The sequence below is a fragment of the Lipotes vexillifer genome, unplaced genomic scaffold (assembly GCF_000442215.2).
Source record: "Lipotes vexillifer unplaced genomic scaffold, Lipotes_vexillifer_v1.1 scaffold695, whole genome shotgun sequence".
NCBI lineage: Eukaryota > Metazoa > Chordata > Mammalia > Artiodactyla > Lipotidae > Lipotes > Lipotes vexillifer.
The window spans coordinates 37119-59868 of record NW_006798057.1 but is presented as its reverse complement, the minus strand read 5'-3'; the positions used below and the strand labels follow the sequence as shown (position 1 = coordinate 59868).

At 35.4% G+C, this 22750-nt stretch overlaps 1 protein-coding gene across 1 annotated transcript in view; it reads left to right on the top strand.

Moving 5' to 3' along the window:
- Positions 1 to 19523, top strand: part of LOC103082109 (leucine-rich repeat-containing protein 28) — a gene marked incomplete at its 3' end in the record, with an annotated part of 33879 nt that extends 14356 nt beyond the window's left edge. The window contains exons 3-5 of the mRNA XM_007470091.1: positions 5779 to 5819; positions 18692 to 18729; positions 19386 to 19523. Coding sequence (XP_007470153.1) covers positions 5779 to 5819; positions 18692 to 18729; positions 19386 to 19523 — 217 coding nt within the window. The remainder of the gene's footprint in view (positions 1 to 5778; positions 5820 to 18691; positions 18730 to 19385) is intronic.
- Between the last annotated feature and the right edge of the window lie 3227 nt (positions 19524 to 22750).

Here is a 22750-nt window from a genome sequence, read left to right as displayed (position 1 = left end):
TTCCCTGCTGAGAGATTCTGCTCTATAGCATATATAAAAAAGGGAGAAATACTGGAGGAGGAATGAAATAATATTCCTGGTAGTAGAAGAGGTTTACCTTAGTTGTTCTCATATAGCCACATGGTATTTAACCCTTGCTGTATGCTTGCCCAGAAGCAGTGACACCAAATTATTAATCCAACTCGAAAGCTTGTTGAGTATGTTGTGGTGGTTTTTGAATGAAGTACTTTTTGCCTTCAGTACCAAAATTTTATGAACTTTGTTAAAATTAAAAATAATTTATTGAGGTGAAATTGACACAATGTAAAATTAACCATTTTAAAGTGAAAAATTAAGTAACATTTAGTATATTTACAGTGTTGCACAACCACCACCTCTTTCTAGCTCCAAACATATCCATGACTCCAAAGGAAAACCCCTTATCCATTAAGCAGTTTCTCCCCACTCCCCTCCACACCCCAGCCCTGCAACCAGCAATCTGTGTTCTATCTCTCTGGATTTATCTGTTTTGGATATTTCGTATAAATGGGATCATTCAGTATGTCACCTTTGGTGTAGGGCTTCTTTTCACTTAGCAAAATGTTCTCAAGGTTCATCCAAGTGGTAGCATGTATCATTCCTTCATTCCTTCTTATGACTTAATTAGATTCCACTGTATGAGTATACTATAATTTGTTTATCTGTTAATCCATTGATGGACATTTGGGCTGTTCCCACCTTATGGTTATGAACAGTGCTGCTATGAGCATGGGTGTACATGTACGTGTTTAAGTACCTGTTTTTAATTATTTTGGGTATATGTATAGGAGTAGAATTATGGAGTCTTATGGCAATTCTATGTTTAACTTTTTGAGGAACAGCCAAACTGTTTTCTACGGTGGCTGAACCATTTTACATTACTGCCAGCAATGTACAAGGGTTCCAGTTTCTCCACATCCTTGTCAATAGTTGTTATTTTACATTTTTAACAAAGTATGGCTATCCTAGTGGTTTTGAAGTGGTACCTCATTGTGGTTTTGATTTGCATTTCCCTAATGCTAGTGAATTTGGGTGTCTTTTCATGTGCTTTTTGACCATTTGCATATCTTCTTTAAAGAATTTCTTTTCAAATCCTTTGCCTGTTTTCAATTGGGTTGTTTGTTTTTTGTGGTTGAGTTGTAAGTGTTCTTTATATATTCTAAATGCTAGACCCCTATTGGATATATGATTTGCAGATATTTTCTCCTATATGTTGCCTTTTCACTTTCTTGAAATGTCCTTTTATGCACAAAAATTTTAAATTTTGATGAAGTCCAGTTTATCCATTTTTTCTATTGTTGCTCCTGCTTTTGGTTTCATATCTGTGAATCCATCGCCACATCCATGATCGTGAAGATTTACCCATGTTTTCTTCTATGAGTTTTATGGTTTTAGCTCTTAGATATAAGTCATTGATCCGTTTTTAGTTAATTTTTAGTTAACTTTTGTATATGGTGTGAGTAGAAGTCTGACTTTATTCTACTTTTTATAACTGCTGTAAAAACTATGCACTTAATTCATGACTTCTTTGAAATGTGTTGTTAGAGGCTGGATGGAGCAGATTTTGCAGAACCCTGAATCCTAGTGGTTTGTAACAGCAAAATAATTTCTCATTCATGCTGCACTACTCTCTCAGATCTCTGGGGGACTTTGATTCATGGTATCTTTACTCAGGGATGAAAGCTGATAAAGGTCACTGTGGACCTTTCGTGCTCAAGCTCTCTAAGGCCTCTACTTTGACATAATTCCATTGACCGAAGCAAGTCACTTAGCCACGTCGAGCTTGAAGAGAGAAGTGTAATCCTACCAGCTGCCCAGAAGGAGAAGAAAAGAAAGTAAGCAGTGCACAGTCACTACAAGAGAACAGTATTGAACATGTGTTTGCAACATATTTGGAATATTTGTTCCAAGATACACAATTTTAAAACATTCCCATTTAAGGGGGTTGAAAGTTCTCCATAAAAGGACATAAAGTAAAGCATCATTGATTCAAAATTTGAGGTAAATTTTATACTAACTGTGCTTGCTGAAGTTTACCTTTACATTATTTGTAAAGAAAAAATTGTTCAGTTAAGTGAAAGTATGAGATTTAATGGATAGAATTTTGGCTTAATTTATAAAACAATTTTTAAGTAGTTTAGTAGGAAGTATTCATACTCAAGGAATTTGGATACAGGTTGTTTATTAAAACTTTTGTATGTCAAAATTGTGAAAAAGAAGGAAATATTAGTAATAACAGTTTTGCAAGACACTTTAAGGTTATTACTTTTTTTTTTTTTTTTTTTTTTTTTTGCGGTACGCAGGCCTCTCACTGTTGTGGCCTCTCCCGTTGCGGAGCACAGGCTCCGCAGGCTCAGCGGCCATGGCTCACGGGCCCAGCCGCTCTGCAGCATGTGGGATCTTCCCGGACCCGGTCATGAACCCCTGTCCCCTGCATTGGCAGGCTGACTCTCAACCACTGCGCCGCCAGGGAAGCCCTAAGGTTATTACTTTTTTTTTTTTTTTGCGGTACGCAGGCCTCTCACTGTTGTGGCCTCTCCCGTTGCGGAGCACAGGCTCCGCAGGCTCAGCGGCCATGGCTCACGGGCCCAGCCGCTCTGCAGCATGTGGGATCTTCCCGGACCCGGTCATGAACCCCTGTCCCCTGCATTGGCAGGCTGACTCTCAACCACTGCGCCGCCAGGGAAGCCCTAAGGTTATTACTTTTTTTTTTTTTTTGCGGTACGCAGGCCTCTCACTGTTGTGGCCTCTCCCGTTGCGGAGCACAGGCTCCGCAGGCTCAGCGGCCATGGCTCACGGGCCCAGCCGCTCTGCAGCATGTGGGATCTTCCCGGACCCGGTCATGAACCCCTGTCCCCTGCATTGGCAGGCTGACTCTCAACCACTGCGCCACCAGGGAAGCCCTAAGGTTATTACTTTTGTCTATCAGGATTTTAAAATTTAAAAACATTTTAAAACTTAATAGACTAAATCCTATAGATCAGATAAACTAGTTTGTGTGGCATCTGTAATCCAGCATTAGAGCTTAGTTACCCGCAGAGTAACAAAAATGTTGATGTTAACATATAGTTGTCCAGTCTCTTACCCACTTTTCATAAACTATAGAAATAGAAAAATTAAAATGTATAATATTTCTCTTATATTATTCAGTTACATTGCTAAAATATGCCACTAGAAAGCAGAGAATGTATTATAGAACACCAGTAGGTGTCAGCCACAGCCTTTGCAGCAGGCTGATTATTTACCAGGCTTTTGGGGTTTTTTAAAACCCAGTATTCTGATGAACTGCAATTTTCTCAAGGTTGGTGTGCTTATTTTTAAATTAAAACACAGGGTACTTACTAATAAAGACATAGTGATGCACTAATGGCAGCAGGAACATTATTCAGTGCTTAATTGTGTGTGTAGCTAAATAACTCAAAGAGGTAACTAGTTTGTCATGGAAAAATTGCGATACTGTCTGATGGAGACAAGTAGGCATCTGGAAAGAATGAACAGGGGTCCTTTAGTTAGCCAGATATGATACTGATATTGTAGCAGATCAAACTAGATGAGGGTCTAATACCACTTCTTTTCTGGACAAGCCTTTCCTTTTTAGAGGAACAACTATTAAGCCTCTTACCTCCCCTCCACCACCCACAGAGTGCTTTAGTTTGCCTGGGATGCTTTGTAAGTATGCCCATAAGTGGAAGTGTATATTCCTCTTACTAGGCGAGATACCAGTACTAGAAGAAACATTTTGGGGACTTGGACAGATCCAAGAGCAACATTCAAGGAAAGACCATTCATGAAGGACCTCATTGCAGATATTGATGTCAAAACATGGGGGAAAGGGAATCACAGCATTCAGCATTTGAAAACAAAATGTGGTTTTATCAAAAGTGGGAACTCAATAAATGTTTCACTGACTTCATAAACAGTATTCATATTCAGTGCTATTTTATTGTAAAAGGGTGAAGATATTATATATGTAAGTAGCTTGGGATACTGTTGCTAAGTATTTAAATACATCAATATAACTGTATGAAATTAATAGTTTTATTTCCTTGATTAAAGTAAACTAGTGGATTTCCATTGTGTTCAAGATGTTTAAAAATAGTTTTTCCTCAATATAAAATATAAGCCCTTAGTGATCTGTTCCTTGGTACTCTCTGCAAAATCATATACCTTCACACCCGATGGCCCAGAAATACCAAACTAATGGCATTTCTCTTATTGAGTGTTTAGAACCTAAATTGCATATCATATGATTGGTTACTCAATTATGTAGCAATTTAAATACTACATTTTAAAATTTAATTTTAATTTTTTTTAATTTAAAAGACATACATGCTCATTGTTAAAGATTCAGGTGATAAAAAAGTAGATGGAGAATAGCAACACTGGTCCTTTTCCTAATGATAATCACTGTTCATAAGTTTCTGTCAGAAAAATTATTTGTTACAAATCTACAACTTTATAGTCCCCCAAACTTTTGTTTTTCTATTGACACAATTGTTTTTATTACAGGTGTTTGAAAATATAAGATTTTTGTCATGAGTACTGTTGGGGAGTTACAGCAGAAAAAATATATTTTTGATTTCCCAAACATACCTCTCTCTCTTTTTGTCTTTTCATATGTTGCTTCATGTGCCTACAAAGCTAACCAGAACTTTCCTCCTCCCCGTTCCATGGCAACCTCTGATAATTTATATTTGTCTTTCAAGCCTCAGGTTAGACATAATTTCTTTTAAAATGTCATTCCTGATTCTTTGTTACTGATATTTAGCTTAACTCTACAGTGTGTAGAATAAAAAAAAATTACTCCTAACTCAGTGTGCTCCTTTAGCTTTAACAACTCCTGTCTTTGTGTTTATGTGTATCTGTGTGCATGTGCATGTGTGAGAGATGCAGGCTGACTTTCAGTTACTTACAGGAGGCTTTTCCTTCTACCCAGGGCCTCCAGCAGAGAGAAGTCTGCTTTCAGTCTACGAGTGGAATTTTTCTAGGATTCTTTTCATGGACTAGCCAGTCCTTCCAGAGCTGTGACTCTGTGTAAGAGACCTAGACCTATCTCCCTTCCTCTCCTCCCAATGGCCAGTTTCCTATCCCTGCCACATCACACTCCTACTCCGAACTTAGAACTTGGGCCAGATGAGACCACCTGAGCTCCAGCTTACTCTTTTTATCCTGAGTTTGGTTAGGTCTTGATGTCGGCCCCCTGGGATTTTAGTTTCTTTCTCCTGAGGGGCAGTTTGGGATTTTGGTTTGGCGGAGGGGTGTTATTTTCTTAGGGCTGCTGTAACAAATTACACAGGCTATGTGACTTAAAATAACAGAAATTGATTGTCTCACAGTTCTGGAGGGCAGAAGTTCAAAATCAAGGTGTTGGCTGGGTTGGTTTCTTCTTGCGGCTCTGAGGAAGAATCTGTTCCTTTCTCTGAGCTTCTGGAGGTTGCCAGCGGTGTTCCTTGACTTTGCAGCTGCATCACTCCAATCTCTGGCTCCAGCGTCACATAGTGTTATTCCCTCTGTCTGTGTCTGTTAAAAACATTTTCATTTCTTCCATGATTGTGGAGTATGAGATCTGGTTTCTGTTCAGATGTATAAATTTAAATTGTAGTATGGTCTATGTAAGTATAAACCCAGACCTGCTGATTTATTTTCACATTTTCTGAAAATTTACAGCCCTTCAAAAGATAGTACTTTGTGTTTAAGCTATTTAGAAATGTTTATACATTTTTCAAAAATAAAATTTAATTCTGAGTTTTTAATTTTCAGCCAGAAAACCTTGCTCAGAAGCTTCCAAACCTTGTGGAACTGTGAGTCTGCTTATTCAAATTTTTTTAAAAGACAAGAATGAACATAATTTTAAGTTATTTGAAATAATGGGGAATACAATTTTAATGTATTAACTTATTATTTTTTGGTATTATGATCATGGTGCTCATGTAGGTAGACCTGTGGTTCTGCTAAACCCAATAATATTTTAAAGTATTTTACCATTTAAATTTGTGTTTTAAATATCTTATTCAGGGTAGTGAAGGTGATGAAAGATACATTTTTTCTGGGGGCAGCATCTTTGTCACAGAATCCTTCTGGATAGTCCATGTAATTGGGAATATTTATTATTATTATTGTTACTACTACTACACGTGATACTGATATAAACAGTCTGATGGTATAAAAGATTTAAAATATAGAGTAAAAGCCCCCTTCCTTACATCCTACATTTGTTTTAGTTCTGTTGATGATTTACCTCCATAATACTAAATAATGTTTTCACCTTTGTTTTTTAGTACATCAACTTCAAGTATCTGTTCACTAAGGAAGATAAGAAATTTCAATATCTTGTATTTCCCTTTCTTTCTACCTGTCTAATTCCGTTGAAGGAGGAATTTGCATCACCTTTCCTTGTTCCTTTTATTATTTGGTATGATTTTCAGGAAGTAAAGTAGGGAAATCTAACTTTACACCTTCTTCTATAAGCTGGGAGTCTCTGTCGTTTTCTTTTTTATCCATCCTTTTATTTAAAAAAATTTCAAACCAACAAAAAAGTTGAAAGCATAGTACAATGAGCATCCATACAATCGATCCTTGAACAACATGGGGGTTAGAGGTGCCACTCCCTTATAGTTGAAAATCCAAGTATAACTTGATAGTCAGCCCTCCATATCCACAGTTTCACATCTGTGGAGTCACCCAACCTCAGATGGTGTAGAACTGTAGTAGGTACTTGTTGAAAAAAAAGATCAGAGTATAAATGGACTTGTGTAGTTCATACCCGTGTTGTTCAAGGATCAACTGTTCAGTCTTCACCTAAATTTAACCAGTTAACATTTTGCCACATTTCCTTTCTCTCTTTGCCTTTCCTACCCTCTCTTTACTCTCGCTCTCTCCCTCCGCCTTCCTTCTCTCCCTCTGTCACACACATTATGATACTTTACCCCTAAATACATTAGTATGTATCTACTAAGAATAAAGACATTTTTGCACATAATTGTATTATTTTTAGGCCTAAGAAAAGTAATATTAATTCAATAATATCTAATATATAGTTCGTATTTAAATCATCCCAATTTTCCCCCAAAAATATCTTTTTGAAGTAGATGTCTGGATTTGTCTGATTGTTTCCTCTGGATTAGGTTCAGTTTAAACATCTTTGGTGATGTTCTACCCCATTTGCTTTATCAAGTTTTTGCTTTCATTCTCTTTATACATATTATATATGTATTAATTTTTTTTCTGAAGCTTTTCAGAAAAAGTTACATACATCATGGTTCTTTACCCTTAAATACTTCAGTGTATATTTCCAAGAACAAGGATGACTTAGCACTTTTAGGTCTACTTTTCTGTCCTTAATAGGTGCTTTATATTTTTCTTCATATAGATTTTGAACATTTCTAATAGTTTGTTCCTAAATATTTAATTTTTTTGCTGTGTAAATGATTTTTCTTATCTGTTATATCTTCTAACTGGCTATTTTTTGTATATAGGAGCACTATCGGTTTTTGTATGTTAACTTTATATCTTGCTCCTTCCTGAAATCTTTTACTGTTTGAGTTAGTTTTATCATTGATTCTCCAGAGTTTTCCAGGTATACTCTCATGTCTGAAAATACAGACAGTGTTATTTCTTCTTTTCCAAATCTTTAATTATCTTCTCTATTCTGATTGCATTGGGTAGTCCCTCTCCAGAGCAGTGGGAAATTGTACTTGAGGTAGTGGGCATCCTTGTCATCTTTCTGACCTTAGTGGGAATACCTCCAGGTTTTCCCCAGTAAGAAAGATGCTGGCTTTACAGTTAACACAATTCTTTTGTGTTCAGTAAATATCCATCTGTGTTATTAATCTATTGCTGCTTAACAGATTACACAGAATGTACTTGCTTAAAATGTAGGGGTGCTTAAAAGAATAAACACTTATTTTCTGATATTTTCTGAAGGTCCAGAATCTGGGCTTGGCTTAGCTGGGTGCCTTTGCTTCAGTGTCTCTTTCAAGTCTCTAATCAAGATTGTTGCCCAGGGCTGCTAACTTACCTGAAAGCTCAACTGAAGAAAGATCCTCTTCTGTGTTCACTCATGTGGTTGTTGGCAGGATTCAACCAATTTCTTGCAGTTCATTGGACTGAGGGCCTCAGTTCCTAGCTGGCTGTTGGCCAGAAAACTCCTTTAGTTCCTTGCCACTTAGCCTCTGTTATGTTGCTCACAACATGGCAGCTGATTTCCATCAGAGTGAGCAAGCAGAAGAGCAAGAGAGGGTATACAAGACAGGAGCCATAGTCTCCTTCTGACCTAATCGTGGAAGTGGCATCCTGTCACTCTTACTATATCTGTCCTTTAGAAGGGAGCCACTAGATCTAATGAACACTCAAGGGGAGGCTATTACACAAGGTCCTAGTGCCAAGTAGCAGAGATCATTGGGGACCATCCTAGGGGCTACTTACCACACTATTAATTCCTATTTTCTCAAGATTTTTTTGTTAGTAATGGGTGTGAAATTTTTTCAAAGGTTTTTTCAGACTTTAAAGCTAAAGGAAAAATTCTTGGGGGCTTCAGGCAAAAAGGTGAAACAATCATGAAGATGAAGAAGACTGCACCATAAGACTCCACACTGAATTATCTATACAATGGCTGTTGAATTCTAACTTGATGGTTTTTATTTCTTTGAGCCCTTTAAAAGTATTTGACTGTCTCCTGAGGTTGCTATCTTTTCTTGAGGTTGCTATCCATTGTTGTTGTTAACATGTTTCTGGGTTTTCATATATTGAGTAATTTTAGATTATATTCTGACAAATGAGGATGTATGTTTTGGAGACTGGAATCTGTTATATTTCATCAAAGAGTGTTGATGTTTTTATTGGGCTGGCCGGAAAGTTCGTTCAGGTTTTTCCATAACACCTTATGGGAAAACCCGAACGAACTTTCCGGCCAGCCCAATATTTCAGTGATTAATTTACCTGGTTCGACTCAAGCAGTAAACAGCCTCTTGGAAGGCAGCTGAAATCTCAGTCTGGTTCTTTTATCTTTAGTTGTAGTTTCTTCCACATGTAAATGGTCTTGCAGTCAGCCACTGATTTAGGCAAAGTTTATACATAGGATTTGGGGTTTCCCCTCCCTGGCTTTTATTTTTTTTTCTGGTATTCTCCCTTTATTTGTCAGGGGCCATGGCTGCCCTGAACTCTGTCCTCCTTTAGGCTAGCAACACTGCAGTTTTCTGTTGGAATTTTAGCCATTTTTTGTGATAACTGTATCCTTCCTTAGACTAAATGCTTTTTTTTTTTTAAATGAAACCCAGACTCACCCAGTGCTGTTCTTTCTTATAAGTTTTGACTCTCCTTCAGAATTGGCTTTTTTGTTTACTCTTGCAGTGCCTTAGGTTCATTTTGTCTGTGTGTGTTGTTCAGTGTTTTAGTTGCCAGAGGATTGGTCCAGCAGGAGTTTATTCTGCAGTACTGGAATTAGAACTTGCATTCTTTTATTTTAATCTGTTTCTGCCTTTATAACTCAAGTGGGTTTTTTGAGGTCAACATTAGTTGGTTCTTTGATTTTGACCAGTCTAACAATCTGGCTCATTTAACTGGAGTGTTTAGACTGTTTATGTTTAATATGATTACTGATACGATTGAATTTAAGTTCACCAACTTAACAATTTGTCTCTGTTTGTCCCAGTTGTTCTTTGTTATTTTTTCCCTCTTTACTTTTCTTCTTTTAAATTATTTTTGTGTTATTTAGGATTAAATTTTACTACCATTATTGATTTATTAACTATTTCATTTCAATGTTGAAAGGTTTATATTATGTTTCTTTAACCTATTATTATCTACCTTCACATAATATACTACTTCACATTTAATATAAGAACCTTAGATCAATACTTTCAGTTCATCGCTCCTATCCTTTGTGCTACTGTCCTGTGTTTTACATGTGTGTGAGTGTTGTGAGAGAGATAGATCTATGTATGTATAAACCATGTATATATCAGTCAGGGTCCAGTTAGGAGATAGAAACCGTACCCCTCATTTAAGCAGGGAGAATTAATATAAAGAATTGTTAACTAGTAAAATGTTATTAACTACTAAAAGAGGTAGAAGAGGACTCCATGGTATTCATAATTAATTAGTAAGTACAAAAAAGTAGATCTGGACCAAGAGAAAGTAGACAATGAAGGAACTAAAGACTTAGGAGAGCCCCAAACCTAGGCTGAGATTAGACTTCTTCAAATAAGATGTGGCTGCCACAAAACATACAGTGCTCTGGTGGTGAAGAACCTTGCCATCTGGTTAGGCCAGAGCAGATCTGTAATATCAGCTCACTGTTGCAGGACGGTGTTGGTAATGTAGAGCTGATCTGTTAGAAACAGTCTGACTGGTGGGGAGGAGGCAATTGCCTGAGAGCATGGCAGAGCTAACGCAGAAGTAGCCACAGGGTGGGAAGGCAGTTGCTTGAGGCCAGCTGAAGTTCTTTATAGAAGTGCATTGTTGGATGGGGAGAGTGTGGCTTGAGGATAATAGCCTGAGATGCCTCAAAAGTGACTTCATGGTCACTTTGAGAATGTGGTTTAAGGTTGTCCAAGAGGGCTACTGGGCCTTGGCTGTGTGCTGAATAAAAAAATTGAAAGGGGACTGGACCCAGAAGGGAAATGCCTTCCTGCTACTCTCATCTTGTAGAGTCACTCCAGTACCCTCTTTTGATAACATTAGGCCTAACATTAGATCAGGTGGCAAAGGAGAAATTTTGACAGGGTCCAGCTCCAGTATGGCATAGCAGGCAGATTTGGAGCTGAGAGACAAAATTGATAACTGGCAAAATACACTATTATAATTTTGAATTTAAATTGTTAATTAAAGAAATTTTAAAATGAGAAAAAAATGTCTTTTATATTAATTCCTATATTCTCTCAGATTTGGTTTGCCTGAAAAAAGTCTTTATTTCTCCTTTTTAAAAAATTAAACTTTTTACTTTGAGATAATGGTAGTCACACGTAATCATAAGAAATAATACATAAACATCTTTGTGTACTCTTTTAGGTTCTGCCGGTGTTCATGTCTTGTGTAACTACAGTATAAGATCACCACCAGGAAATTGACATTGCTACAATCCACTGATATTATTCATTTTTCATCATTTTCTACCCTTTTATAATCACCTTACCCCTGTCCCCCAAACCCTGGCAACTACTACTTTGTTCTCCATCTCTATGATTTTGTCATTTTAATTTGTTATGTTATATAAATCATATAGTATATAACCTTTCAGGACTGGCTTTTTTTTTTCATTGAGCATAATTTCCTTGAGATCTATATAAGTTGTTGCATGTACCAATAGTTCCTTTATGTTGTTGGGTTATATTTCACAGTATGGATGTAATGGAGTTTGTTCATCCACTCACTTATTGAAGGACATATTGGTTGTTTCCAGTTTTTAGCTATTATGAAATTTTAGCTGCTATGAACATTCATGTACATGGTTTTTTGTATGTGAATAAGTTTTCATTTCTCTGACATAAATGCTTAAGGATGTAATTGCTGAGTCACATGGAAATTGCATGTTTCATTTTTTAAATTGAGATATAATTTATGTACCATAAAATTTTAATCATACACTTTTAAAGTATATGGTTCAGTGGTTTTGGTATATAAACAAGGTTGAGCAACCATTATCACTGTCTAATCCAGAACATTTTCATCACCCCAAAAGAAACCCATCAATAGTCATTCCCCTCCCCCAATTCCTTGTAACTCCCTAATAGGTGTGAACTGGTATCTTGTAGTTTTCATTTGTATTTTTCTAATGACTAATGATGTCTTTTCCTGTGCTTATTGGCCATTTGTATATTTTCTTTGGGGAAATCTATTCAAATCTGCTGTCCATTTAAAAGTTATTATCTAAGAGTGTTTTGTGTATTTGGAATACTAGACCCTTATCATATATATCAGCAGTCCCCAACCTTTTTGGTACCAAGGACTGGTTTTGGGGCAGACAATTTTTCCACGGACGGGGTGGGGGCAGGTGGTTCAGGTGGCAATGCAAGCAATGGGGAGCAATGGGTAGCGGCAGATGAAGCTTCTCTTGCTTGCCTGTTGCTTACCTCCTGCTGTGTGGCCTGGTTCCTAATAGGGCACGGGCTAGTACCAGTCTGCGGCCTGGGGGTTGGGGACCCCTGATATATATGATTTGCAAATATTTTCTCCCATTCTGTGGTTTATCTTTCACTTTCTTGATAAATTTTTATTTGGTTGCTTGTGTTTTGTTATCATGTCTGAGAAACTTTCTAATCCAATGTCATGAAGATTTACCCCTCTTTTCTTATTTGAGTTGTATAATTTTAGCTCTTACATTTAGGTCTTTGATCCATTTTGAGTTAATTTTTGCATATGATATGATGTAGAAGTCTGTGTTCTATTTTTGCATGGGATATCCAGTTATCTCACCACCATTTATTGAGAAGGCTACTCTTTTCCCCATTGAATTGTCTTGGCATGTTTGTTAAAAATCAGTTGACCATAGACACATGGGCATGTTTCTGGATTTTCACTTCTGTTCCATTGATCTGTATGTATTATCTTTTTGCCAGTACCATGCAGACTTGATTACTCTAGCTTTGTAGTAAGTTTTGAAATTGAGAAGTATGGATTCTCCAACATTATCCTTATTTTTCAAAATTGTTTTAGCTATTCTAAATCCCTTGCATTTCCATGTGAATTTTAAGATCCACTTGTCAATTCATGCAAAAAAAAAAAAAAAAGCCAGATGTGATTGTTGATAACGACTACACTGAATCTTTAGATCAGTTTGTGGATTATTGCCATCTTAACAGTATTATGTCTTCTAATCTTTGAATGTGGGATATCTTTCTATTTATTTAGGTCTTCAGTTTCCTTCAACAGTTTTAAAATTTGAACATTGAACACTTTTCATTGTAAAAATGCTGAATTTCTTCTGTTAGATTTATTCCTTTTGATGCTATTGTACATAGAACTATATTCTTCTTTTTTTTTTAACGCGGGCCTCTCACTGTTGTGGCCTCTCCCGTTGCGGAGCACAGGCTCTGGACGCGCAGGCTCAGCGGCCATGGCTCACGGGCCCAGCCGCTCCGCGGCATGTGGGATCCTCCCGGACCGGGGCACGAACTCGTGTCCCCTGCATTGGCAGGTGGACTCTCAACCACTGCGCCACCAAGGGAAGCCTAAGAACTATATTCTTAATTTCACTTTAGAATTGTTCAGTGCCTAGTATATAAAAATACAGTTGATTTTTGTATATTGATATTATATCCTCCAACCTTGCCTAACTCATTCATTAGCTCTTTTATGTTGTTGAATTCCTTGGGATTTTCTATATATAAGATCAAGTCATCTGCCAGTAAAGAGTTGTATTTCTTCTTTTCTGATCTGTATGTCTTTTATTTCTTTTTCTTGCTTAGTTGCCCTGGCTAGAACATAGAATGTTGAATAGAAGTGATGAGAAAAGACATCTTTGTGTTGTTCTTGTGCTCAGTTACCTTAGTGGTCAGCTAATGATCAAGCAGAGATTTCCTTACCTACCTGAATCTGCTAAGTCTCCCAGTCCTTGCTGAGGGTCTCTGTGTATGTATTGTGGCATGCTTTCCCCTCTCAGCTAGGTACTTGACAACTTTGCCTTAGACTTCACTTCTTATGTAGAGCTTCAAGTCCAGCAGAGGTGAGAGCTTAGGGTCTTCTCGGGTCTTTCCTGAGCATATGTGCAGCTCTGGGCATGCATGTGACCTTCTAGATTTCTAGAAATATGTCAGAGTTTTTCAAAGTTCCTCTGGAAGTCTCCTTCCCCAACTTTTTCATTTAAGGTTTTTGGTTGTCTATTGTTTGCTCCAGCTGTTATCTAGTGCCTCAGGCACCAGCGAAGTTAAACAACTGCCTGTAATTTATCTCAGTTGGGGAAAGGGTTTTTGTACTGGGCAAGCTTCTAGTCAGATCAAGTTAAAAACAGCCTTGCAAGTGGGATCTTTCAGAGATCCGTGAGACAGTCAAATGACAGTTCTCTGGAAATGAACTCCAACTTGGTTCTGCCCCTTTAGGTACTAGCCAGGCTACTGCAATTGAAGTGAAAAGCAAAGTGATTTTCCAGGCTTCTGCAGAGGTGGAGAGTAGGGTATAGGACTGGGGCAAGTAAAAATACCCTAAAGTTCACAGCTTAGTCTTCTTACTGAGATTTTTGCCATTTTTCTTACATAAACCCTCCCTGTATTACTGCAAGTCTTTGGTTAATTTCCAGAGTTCTGTACATGTAGCTTCTGATAATTTTTGCCAATATTATTGTTGATTTTACAAAAAAAGAGAATTTTTGGAGGTCCTTACTCTGCCACTTTTTATCTGAATTTGTAGTTTTATTAAAAACTGCCAAATAATTTCCCAGGTTGGCTGTACCATTTTACATTCTCCCCGGCAATGTGTGATTGTTCCAGTTTCTCCACGTCTCACCTGCATTATTTTGTTGTCATTATTTTTAATTTTTGTCATTCAGATAGATGTGTGGTTTTATCTAATTATGGTTTTAATTTGTATTTCTCTAATGGCTAATAATATTCATTTAACATCTTTTCAGGTACTTGTGATCTTTATCTTTTCTTTAGTGAAATGTCTGTTCATGTCTATTGCTCATTTTCTATTTGGATATTTTTCTTTAGTTGTAAGAGTTTTAAGAGTTCTTTACATATTCTAGAAAACAGTCCTTGGTTGTATAGGTTGTTTACAAATATTTTCTCCCTCTGTATAACTTCTATTTTCATGTTCTTTTGTAGAGCAGAAGTTTTACATTTTGATGAGGTCCACTTTATCAGTTTTTGCTTTTATGTATCATGTTTTTAGTGTCGAATTTAAGAACTTTGTCTAGTCCTAGACTCTGAAGATTTTCTCCTGCTTTTTTTCTCTAAAAGTTGTATAGTTTTTTGCTTTACATTCATCTTCATAGTTCTGAAATGTGTATGTTTTGCCTTCTGGAATTAGAGTTCTTGGTTGTCAGTTACTTTTTTTCTTTCAACATTTTCACGGTGTTTATTGTCTTCTGGCTTGCATACTTTCTGAAGAGACATCTGCTGACATTCCTATATTTCTTCCTCAGTATGTAATGTGTCTTTTTTCCTTGGGCTACTTTGAAGAATTTCTGATTCTTCTATTGGTTTTCAGGGATTTGATTTTGATGTACCTTGTTGTGGTTTTCTTTTTCTTTATCCTTGACATTCATTGAGCTTCTTGGGTTTGTGTCTTTATAGTTTGCATCAAATTTGGATTTTTTAAACATATTTCTTTAGATATTTATTTCTATACCCTTATCTCTGGTCCCTGCTTCTGGGACTCTTACATGTTTGTTAGTTTAATATGGTCCCATAATCACTGACACACCGTTCAGTTCTATTCTTTTCAGTCCTTTTTTTTTTTTTTTTTTTAATGTACTTCAGTTAGGACATACTATATTTCTCTGTCTTCAGGGTTGGTAGTATTTTCTTCTTCAGTATCTAATAAGCTGTTAATCCAACCTAGTGACATTTTCACTTAGTTTGTTGTATATTTGATCTCTAGAAGCTCTATTTGGTTCTTCTTTATATGTTAACATTTCTCTCACAATGTTTGTATTTTTCTTTGAATACCCGAATATAGTTGTTATAGTTGTTTTGTTTTAAAGTTCTTATTTGCTAATTCCATCATTTGTGTCATACTGGTTCCGTTCGTATTAACTGTTTTTTATCCTGGTTATTGGTCACATTTTCCTAATTCTTAACACTTTTTGATTAGCTGCTGGGCCTTAAGAATACTTTATTGTGTCTACACTTTGTTGTCTTCCTTTTTGTGGTGCTTTGTTCTGGCGTACAGTTATTTACAATTTAATTTGATCCTTTCATGGCCTGTCTTTATGCTTGTTAGGACAGGGATAGAGTAACTTCTACTAAAGGGATAGTTTAGCCCTATTACCCACACGGGACCTTTCTAGAATCTCGTTTAAATGCACCAAGTGATCAACAAGGATTTGGTACACTTGCTGCTCAGAACTTGAATGCTTTCTAGCCCTGTATGAGCTCTGTGGACTGTTCAGCTGATAGGTTTTCAGTTACTTTTTGACTGGAGTGCATTTTAGAATTCAGCTAAGAGTCAAAGGATCCCTTGAAGTTTTTTTTTCAGTAGTGCCCTCTCCTCCAGAACTGTACCCACAACTTCCAGCTGCCTCAGGTTCCCTGAACTCTGATATGTTTCTTCATAACTCAGTGAGACTTCCATTCTTTGTTTGGGATCCCATTTTTGTACCACAGTGCACAGTTTGCCTCCAGGCATAAATCTGTGGACATTGTGTGGCTCACCTCACTTGTTTCTTCTCTCTCAGGGAACATAGTACTAGTTGCCTCTTGTCAGTATTTGAAAATAATTGTTTCATATATTCCATCTGGTTTTCTTGTTGCTTATAGCAATTAGGTAAGTCTGGTCCTTATTATTTCCTCATGGCTGGAAGTATCAGTCCTGTTGCTTTAATAAAAAAAAAATTTTTTTTATTTTGGAGCAGTTTTTATTTACAGAACAGTTGTAAAGATAGTAAGTACAGAGTTCCAGTATGCCCAGGTTTCTCCTGTTGTTAACATCTTACAATTTCATTGAACATTTGTCAAGACTAAGAAACTGACACTGCCATATTACTATTAAGTAAATATCTATATTTAATTTTATTAAAAAACTGCCAAACCATTTTCCAAAGTGGCTGTACAGTCATACATTCCCACCAGCAGTGAATGAGAGTTCCTGCATTATTTGAGTAGAAGAATAACATGATGAAAACCAGTTACATCAAAACCCCAACATTTTAACTACTTTGAAATTACAAAAATTAAGTAGACAGAAGTGACTTAAAATTTCTAAGCCTTTGATTACAAATGACTTATGATAACAATAATAATTATAACAATGGCATTCATGGAACTCCGTTCTAAGGGCTTTACATTTATTAATTCATTTAATCCTCACAGCATCCCTATGTTGTTGGTGCTGTTATCCTCTACTTCTGTAGATTAAGAAAGTGAAAAAGTCAATAATTTTCCCCTGGTCACATAGATATTAAGGTACAGGCAGTCTGGCCCCAGAACCTACTCTGAGCCACTTTACCAGTGATGATTCTTCATCAGCTGCACATCAGAACAACTTGAGTTGAGATGGCCTTGGACATCTATATTTTGAAGACCACTGGTGATTCTAATGTGTAGCCAGGATTGAGAACATTCTGAACTACCATTTACTGCTTTTCATTATAATGTAGATAAATTTATTATGTTAAAATATACTTTTTGATTTTAATGATAATAGTACTTTAGTTCATATTTTGACTTGGACATTTTAAGGTCCTTTTTTGTGGGTAGAATTGGAGTTGAGGCAAAAATTTTGTGGATTACTGAAAAATCAGTTATCTATTTTGGTGTCTAGGTACTCTGCCTTTTGTGTAATACATGCAAATGTGTGTGTACACTTATATATATATAGTCTTTTGGCATAAAGAATTTTTAGAGTAATCTGTTAAAGTAGTTAGGTATTTCTTCCTAAAAGTAATGTTTAAAGAATATTGATTGTATATGGAAACATTCTAAAAAAAGTAAAATATGGAATCATTCTGTATACACAAAGCAAGGAATAAAATGAATCGTAGAATGGTGTAATTGTTTAAATTGTGTTAGGCCCAGCAAGTTAATACCCACACAGAATTGATTTAATCCAGCATATAAAAATCTTCTTAAAATTATTAATTTTGTATCTTTCTTATTCTGTGTCATTGACATTTTAACATTTGATATTAGGCTAAAATATATAGAAGAAATATTTTAAATTCTATTTAAAATATACTATATGAAGAGTGATTATGAGGTATAATAAATAAGACAACAGGTTTGAAAATAGTTTATCAAAATCTAGTTCTCTAGCCTCAAAATCAATGATCTAAATTTGTTTTTAAAATTATTATTATGTGATTTTCATTGGTCACTGTTGTTTTGCTCTGAATAGTTGGCTGCCGACCATTGCATGAAGTCTCCACCAGAGAGTGCTAAAGATACTTCAGTGGGGAATGTTATTTACTTAGACTTGCCTGGACTTGTCAGCCGGGTAGACTTTTTTTTTCCCTAAGAAAAGAATTTGATTTCTTATTTACAAAATTCCTCTTGCTGTGAAATATATTATGTACCTTGACAGTTGAATATTTCTACAGATATCATAAATGATGAGTATTTAATTGCTTCATTTCTGGTTCTCCATACTGGCTTGAAATATCTTTGATTATTTTGTGAAGTTATCCTTTAAAAACTAAAAGTTGCATTTTCCTTTACACGATAGGTGTTGACTTTTCTTTACACAGTAGATGTTTTTTTGAAAACCTGAATAATTTAAAATGAACTAGAGAAACTAGTAATTTGTTTTATGAGGTTGAAAAAAATATTGTGTATGTTTTAATTTTAAAATAGCAACTAAATTAGCAAATAGTTTTAATATTTGCAATTCTAGCATACAATATTATTCTCAAAGTATTATTATCTGTGATGACCATATATTTTGTGTTACACATTTAGAGTAGGGTATGAAAGAAAATCTGGTCCCTTTATATTTGATAAATCTCTAAGTGAGCATTTTACAGAGTGATTATCTAGCAGAAGTACTGAATGATAACAGTTGTTTTTCCCTTCTTTTCCTCTAGATATCTTCACTCAAATAACATAGTTGTGGTTCCGGAAGGTAAGTGCACTTCAAGTTTTTAGTTAGGAGGTGCTATAGTTTAAATACTAGAACAGATAGTATAGTGCTATTATAGTTTATAATAGTAGAACAGATTGTCTCTTTAAACCAATTTTGGTTGGAAAATTAAGGAATTTTAATTATAGAGCATCTTTATTAGTTTCAAAGCTTTTTTTCCTCTAATTAGTAATCCAGTTAACTGTTACGATTAAATTAAATTTAAGAAGTCTAAAATAGTTATAATGGTTAGGTAAAAATTTATTATCAGATAAACTGTCATTGGGTAAATAATAAAATGATAACTTTTAAGTTTAATAAATCCAGTTAAGCATTTTGGTTAGATAAAAAAGACTATATATCATTTCATGAATTATTTATTCAAGTAATTTTTACATTGTTTTAACATTTTTATTCGTGCTATTTTTAAACTTTATATCAAGGTAGAAGTGTTATCACTTCATAAAATTTAGTTTGATACTATAATAAAAATTTAAAAAAATTTTAGTTTGATATATGTTTTTACTATTATGTCAGCCCTGGAGACAGGGATATTAAGCATTAAAATATTTAAACTTGGAGTACTTGCATTAAAGTTTGCTGTTAAAACACTTGGGTCAAATTAATCATGCTTTTTAACCCTTCTTTTCTCTTCGAAGCCATTGGGTCCCTTGTAAAACTACAGTGTTTGGATCTTAGTGACAATGCCTTAGAAATTGTTTGCCCAGAAATTGGTCGTCTGAGAGCTTTACGTCATCTTCGATTAGCTAATAACCAACTGCAATTCCTACCTCCAGGTAATCATAGTCTGTAGCACACGAGCTTTTTGTATATTACAAGTCCATTTTTATTAATATTTCTTACTTTGTGTCTAGGCAATGGGCTTTAGATATATTTGTAAGTATTTGTCTACTTGTTTGAAGATGACACTAAGGAATGTGGATGAAATATGACTCAGTTTTTTCCTTGATGCAAGTATGAGAAAGTGGCATTTATGTTTTTCAGCTACAATTATTACAGTTGTGCATTGGAATCAATGCTCCTTCAAATCACTGTCCTGGTGAAATATTTGTACCAAAAGCTACTTCAGTTCTGAATTTCACATAGGAGAATTTATGTGAACTTTGCATTTTAGTGTCCAAAAAGCAGATACATACAGTGTTTTCTCTCATTCTCTAGTGAGGTAAATGATGTACATTAACTTGGATTTAATGTGAAATCATATTAGAATTTAGTAGCAGAATTTAAGTTTGAGTCCTAGAATTGTCAGTTCTGCCTTCTGATCATCCTATTAGATTATGATGTACCTATTGATAGTACCAAAATCCTGCATTCTCCTGAGCTACCATTAAACCCTTTGACTTTCTTACAAGGGGTATTCAGAGACCTTCCTTTGTGAACCCACACATTTGCAGATACCTCTGTCCTGTGTCATTTCACGTATTTTTTAAAAAGTGAAGTATGATTTAAAAAAAAAAACTTGTGCTTCAGGTATTACATAAGAGTTACTCTGCATTCAAAAATGAGCAAAAAACTTACAGATGTCACTCACATTGGCTGGGATTATTTCTTCCTAGTAGCTCAGGAATACCAGCTAGTCTTTTAGTGTATCCGAGTGAAAGGTGTGACTCAACCAAAATTACAAATTACTACCTGTCATAGAACTTCAGGGACATGTGAAACTGTTAAAAACTATTCATGTTAAATCCATGAATGAATTTATAATTTAAAAAATACTTTCTCCAAAGTTTTTCAAGTACAGAAATTTCTAAATGAAACACAGTAACTGATTAATTTTTAGACTTTGTGTGCTGACTTTCATATATGGTTCAATATTGTATACAAAAATGATAATTAGTACAGCAGTTTACTCTGCTTAAAAAAATATTTTTTAACCTCATATAATGAGAGTCTTCCTTTTTCCAACTCTACTTAATACAAAAATTTTCAGTATGGTGTGGGAATATGATCTTTAAATTTTATTGTATGTAATGAGACTCAGTGGTGTTTCATCATTCTAGCTTTCATCAAGTTTATGTATTCACATACTCAGGAAATTAGATTCTCTTTCAAAGATTGTCTAGAAAATATATCAGCAAAGATAACACTTTAGATTTTCAGGGTATTTTCATATAAGGAACTTACACAAGATACATTATAGAGTCAAAATGCATGGATATAATACTGAATATTTTAGATTTTCATAGTATTTTCATATATGAAGTTTATACAAGATATGTTATAGAATCAAAATGCATAGGTATAGTACTGTATTCATAAGCCCCTTTTTCGATACATTTGAAGAATGTCTGAGTAACACAACTCTCTGTTAAAACATTGTTCTTTGTTTTCTATTTTTCTGTCTTTTCCTGTAATGTAAGAACATTTTGTGGTAAAATGTGGCCATTTCCTTCCATTATATACTCTCAGATGTTAAGGATATATTACTAATGTCATTGACTGCTTCCTAGTAACCAGTGGAGGGTATAGGTTTCCTGACTAATATGATTTTAAATTTATATCTCACCTGTTTCATAATAGATCTGAGGCATTTACTTCTCATTTTATTTCCCTAGCTTATTTCTGTTGTTTGTGTTTGGTTTTGCTTGTTTTGAGTAAAATTGCATACAGTAATAGCTGTGTATTTTGAATAGAAACTTTTGATTAAACTATGTATAGACTTTTTTTTCTAGACCATCATAAGTAGCAATGCACTAGATCTTACTAATTTTTTGAATAACTATGTATCTCTTTATGAGGTAACTTCAAGTGTTACGATTTGAATGGGAGAGGGGCTAGGTACACATCCCCCAAGTGTTTGACCGTCTTTGGGGACATACTATGGAAAAGTTATTTTAACTGCAGTAAAAAAATGTGAGGGACTGCCATATAGTGTCCATTTGATGACAGTAGACTCCAGTTGATGTCTGATTGTTAGCCTCTTCTACCTAGTCCACGTTATTAGTATAGACTTCTTACGTGTTATATTCCTGTGAAAGACTTAATATTTTATTATGTGTATTTTTTGTGGTTGAAAAACCATTGAATGTAATTTCACATTCAGTATTTAAAATTTGAAAATTGAAGAGCAGTATTTGAAAAATTTTAAGCATTTAAAATACCTAAATGGATAATAGAGAGTTTTAACATTAGGATCTAAGAATGGATTACAGGGGCTTCATGAATGCCCTCAAATTGTATGGACAGTTTGGTGTTTGTGAGTGTGTACATATTGCTGTGAAGAAGGTCCAATGTTTTTATCTGTTTCTCAAACAGTTCCATGACTCATATAGTTGATTCTCTTGGGTTGTTTGCCAATACCCATTCTTTGGGAATGTCCCTTTCCCCCATTCTGTTGGATTGCAGAGTACTGCCGTTTTTCTACTTTGTCACATTGCTTTCTCTCCACAGTTGATTGGTCCTGGTGTAGGTACCTGACCCAGCAGGACCATTTCTCTCCCTGGGCATTTTGAAAAGGACGGTGTGGGAGAAGGAAAGAGAACAAGAGAGAACAGCGGAGGCTGAGAAAGAAAATCAGGCTCTATTTCTCTCTGGGCTTCTATACAATACTGTATAATCTTGTGAGGTCTGGGAGTAGCCATGTGGACTGGGAAGCAAGGAGAGAAAGATGAAGTAAATAACTAGAAAGAAGATGGAGGCAGAGACTTCCTAAGTTTTCTTTAATTTCCCAATCACTGATTCTGTTCTTAAGGTGCATAGACTTTGAGCTTAAGCTAACTCTAGTTGGCTTCTGTGAATTGTCAACAAAAGAGCTCCATGTAACATAGCTGCCCCAAAGGCTTAAAACAGCCTGTCTTGGGGTATAGGATTAATTGTATGTTGAACTCTCCTATTTACTTAGCTGTTATGCTTTGAAATTGCAAAAGCTCTTATTAATAGTAGGAAGTCCAGGGTTAGCAACAGCACGATCAGTAGTATGTCTGTGAAGTGGTTCATTCTGTCATCTGTTTTCTCCTTTTTGTAATATGCTTTGTACCCTTTCTATTATATATATATATATATA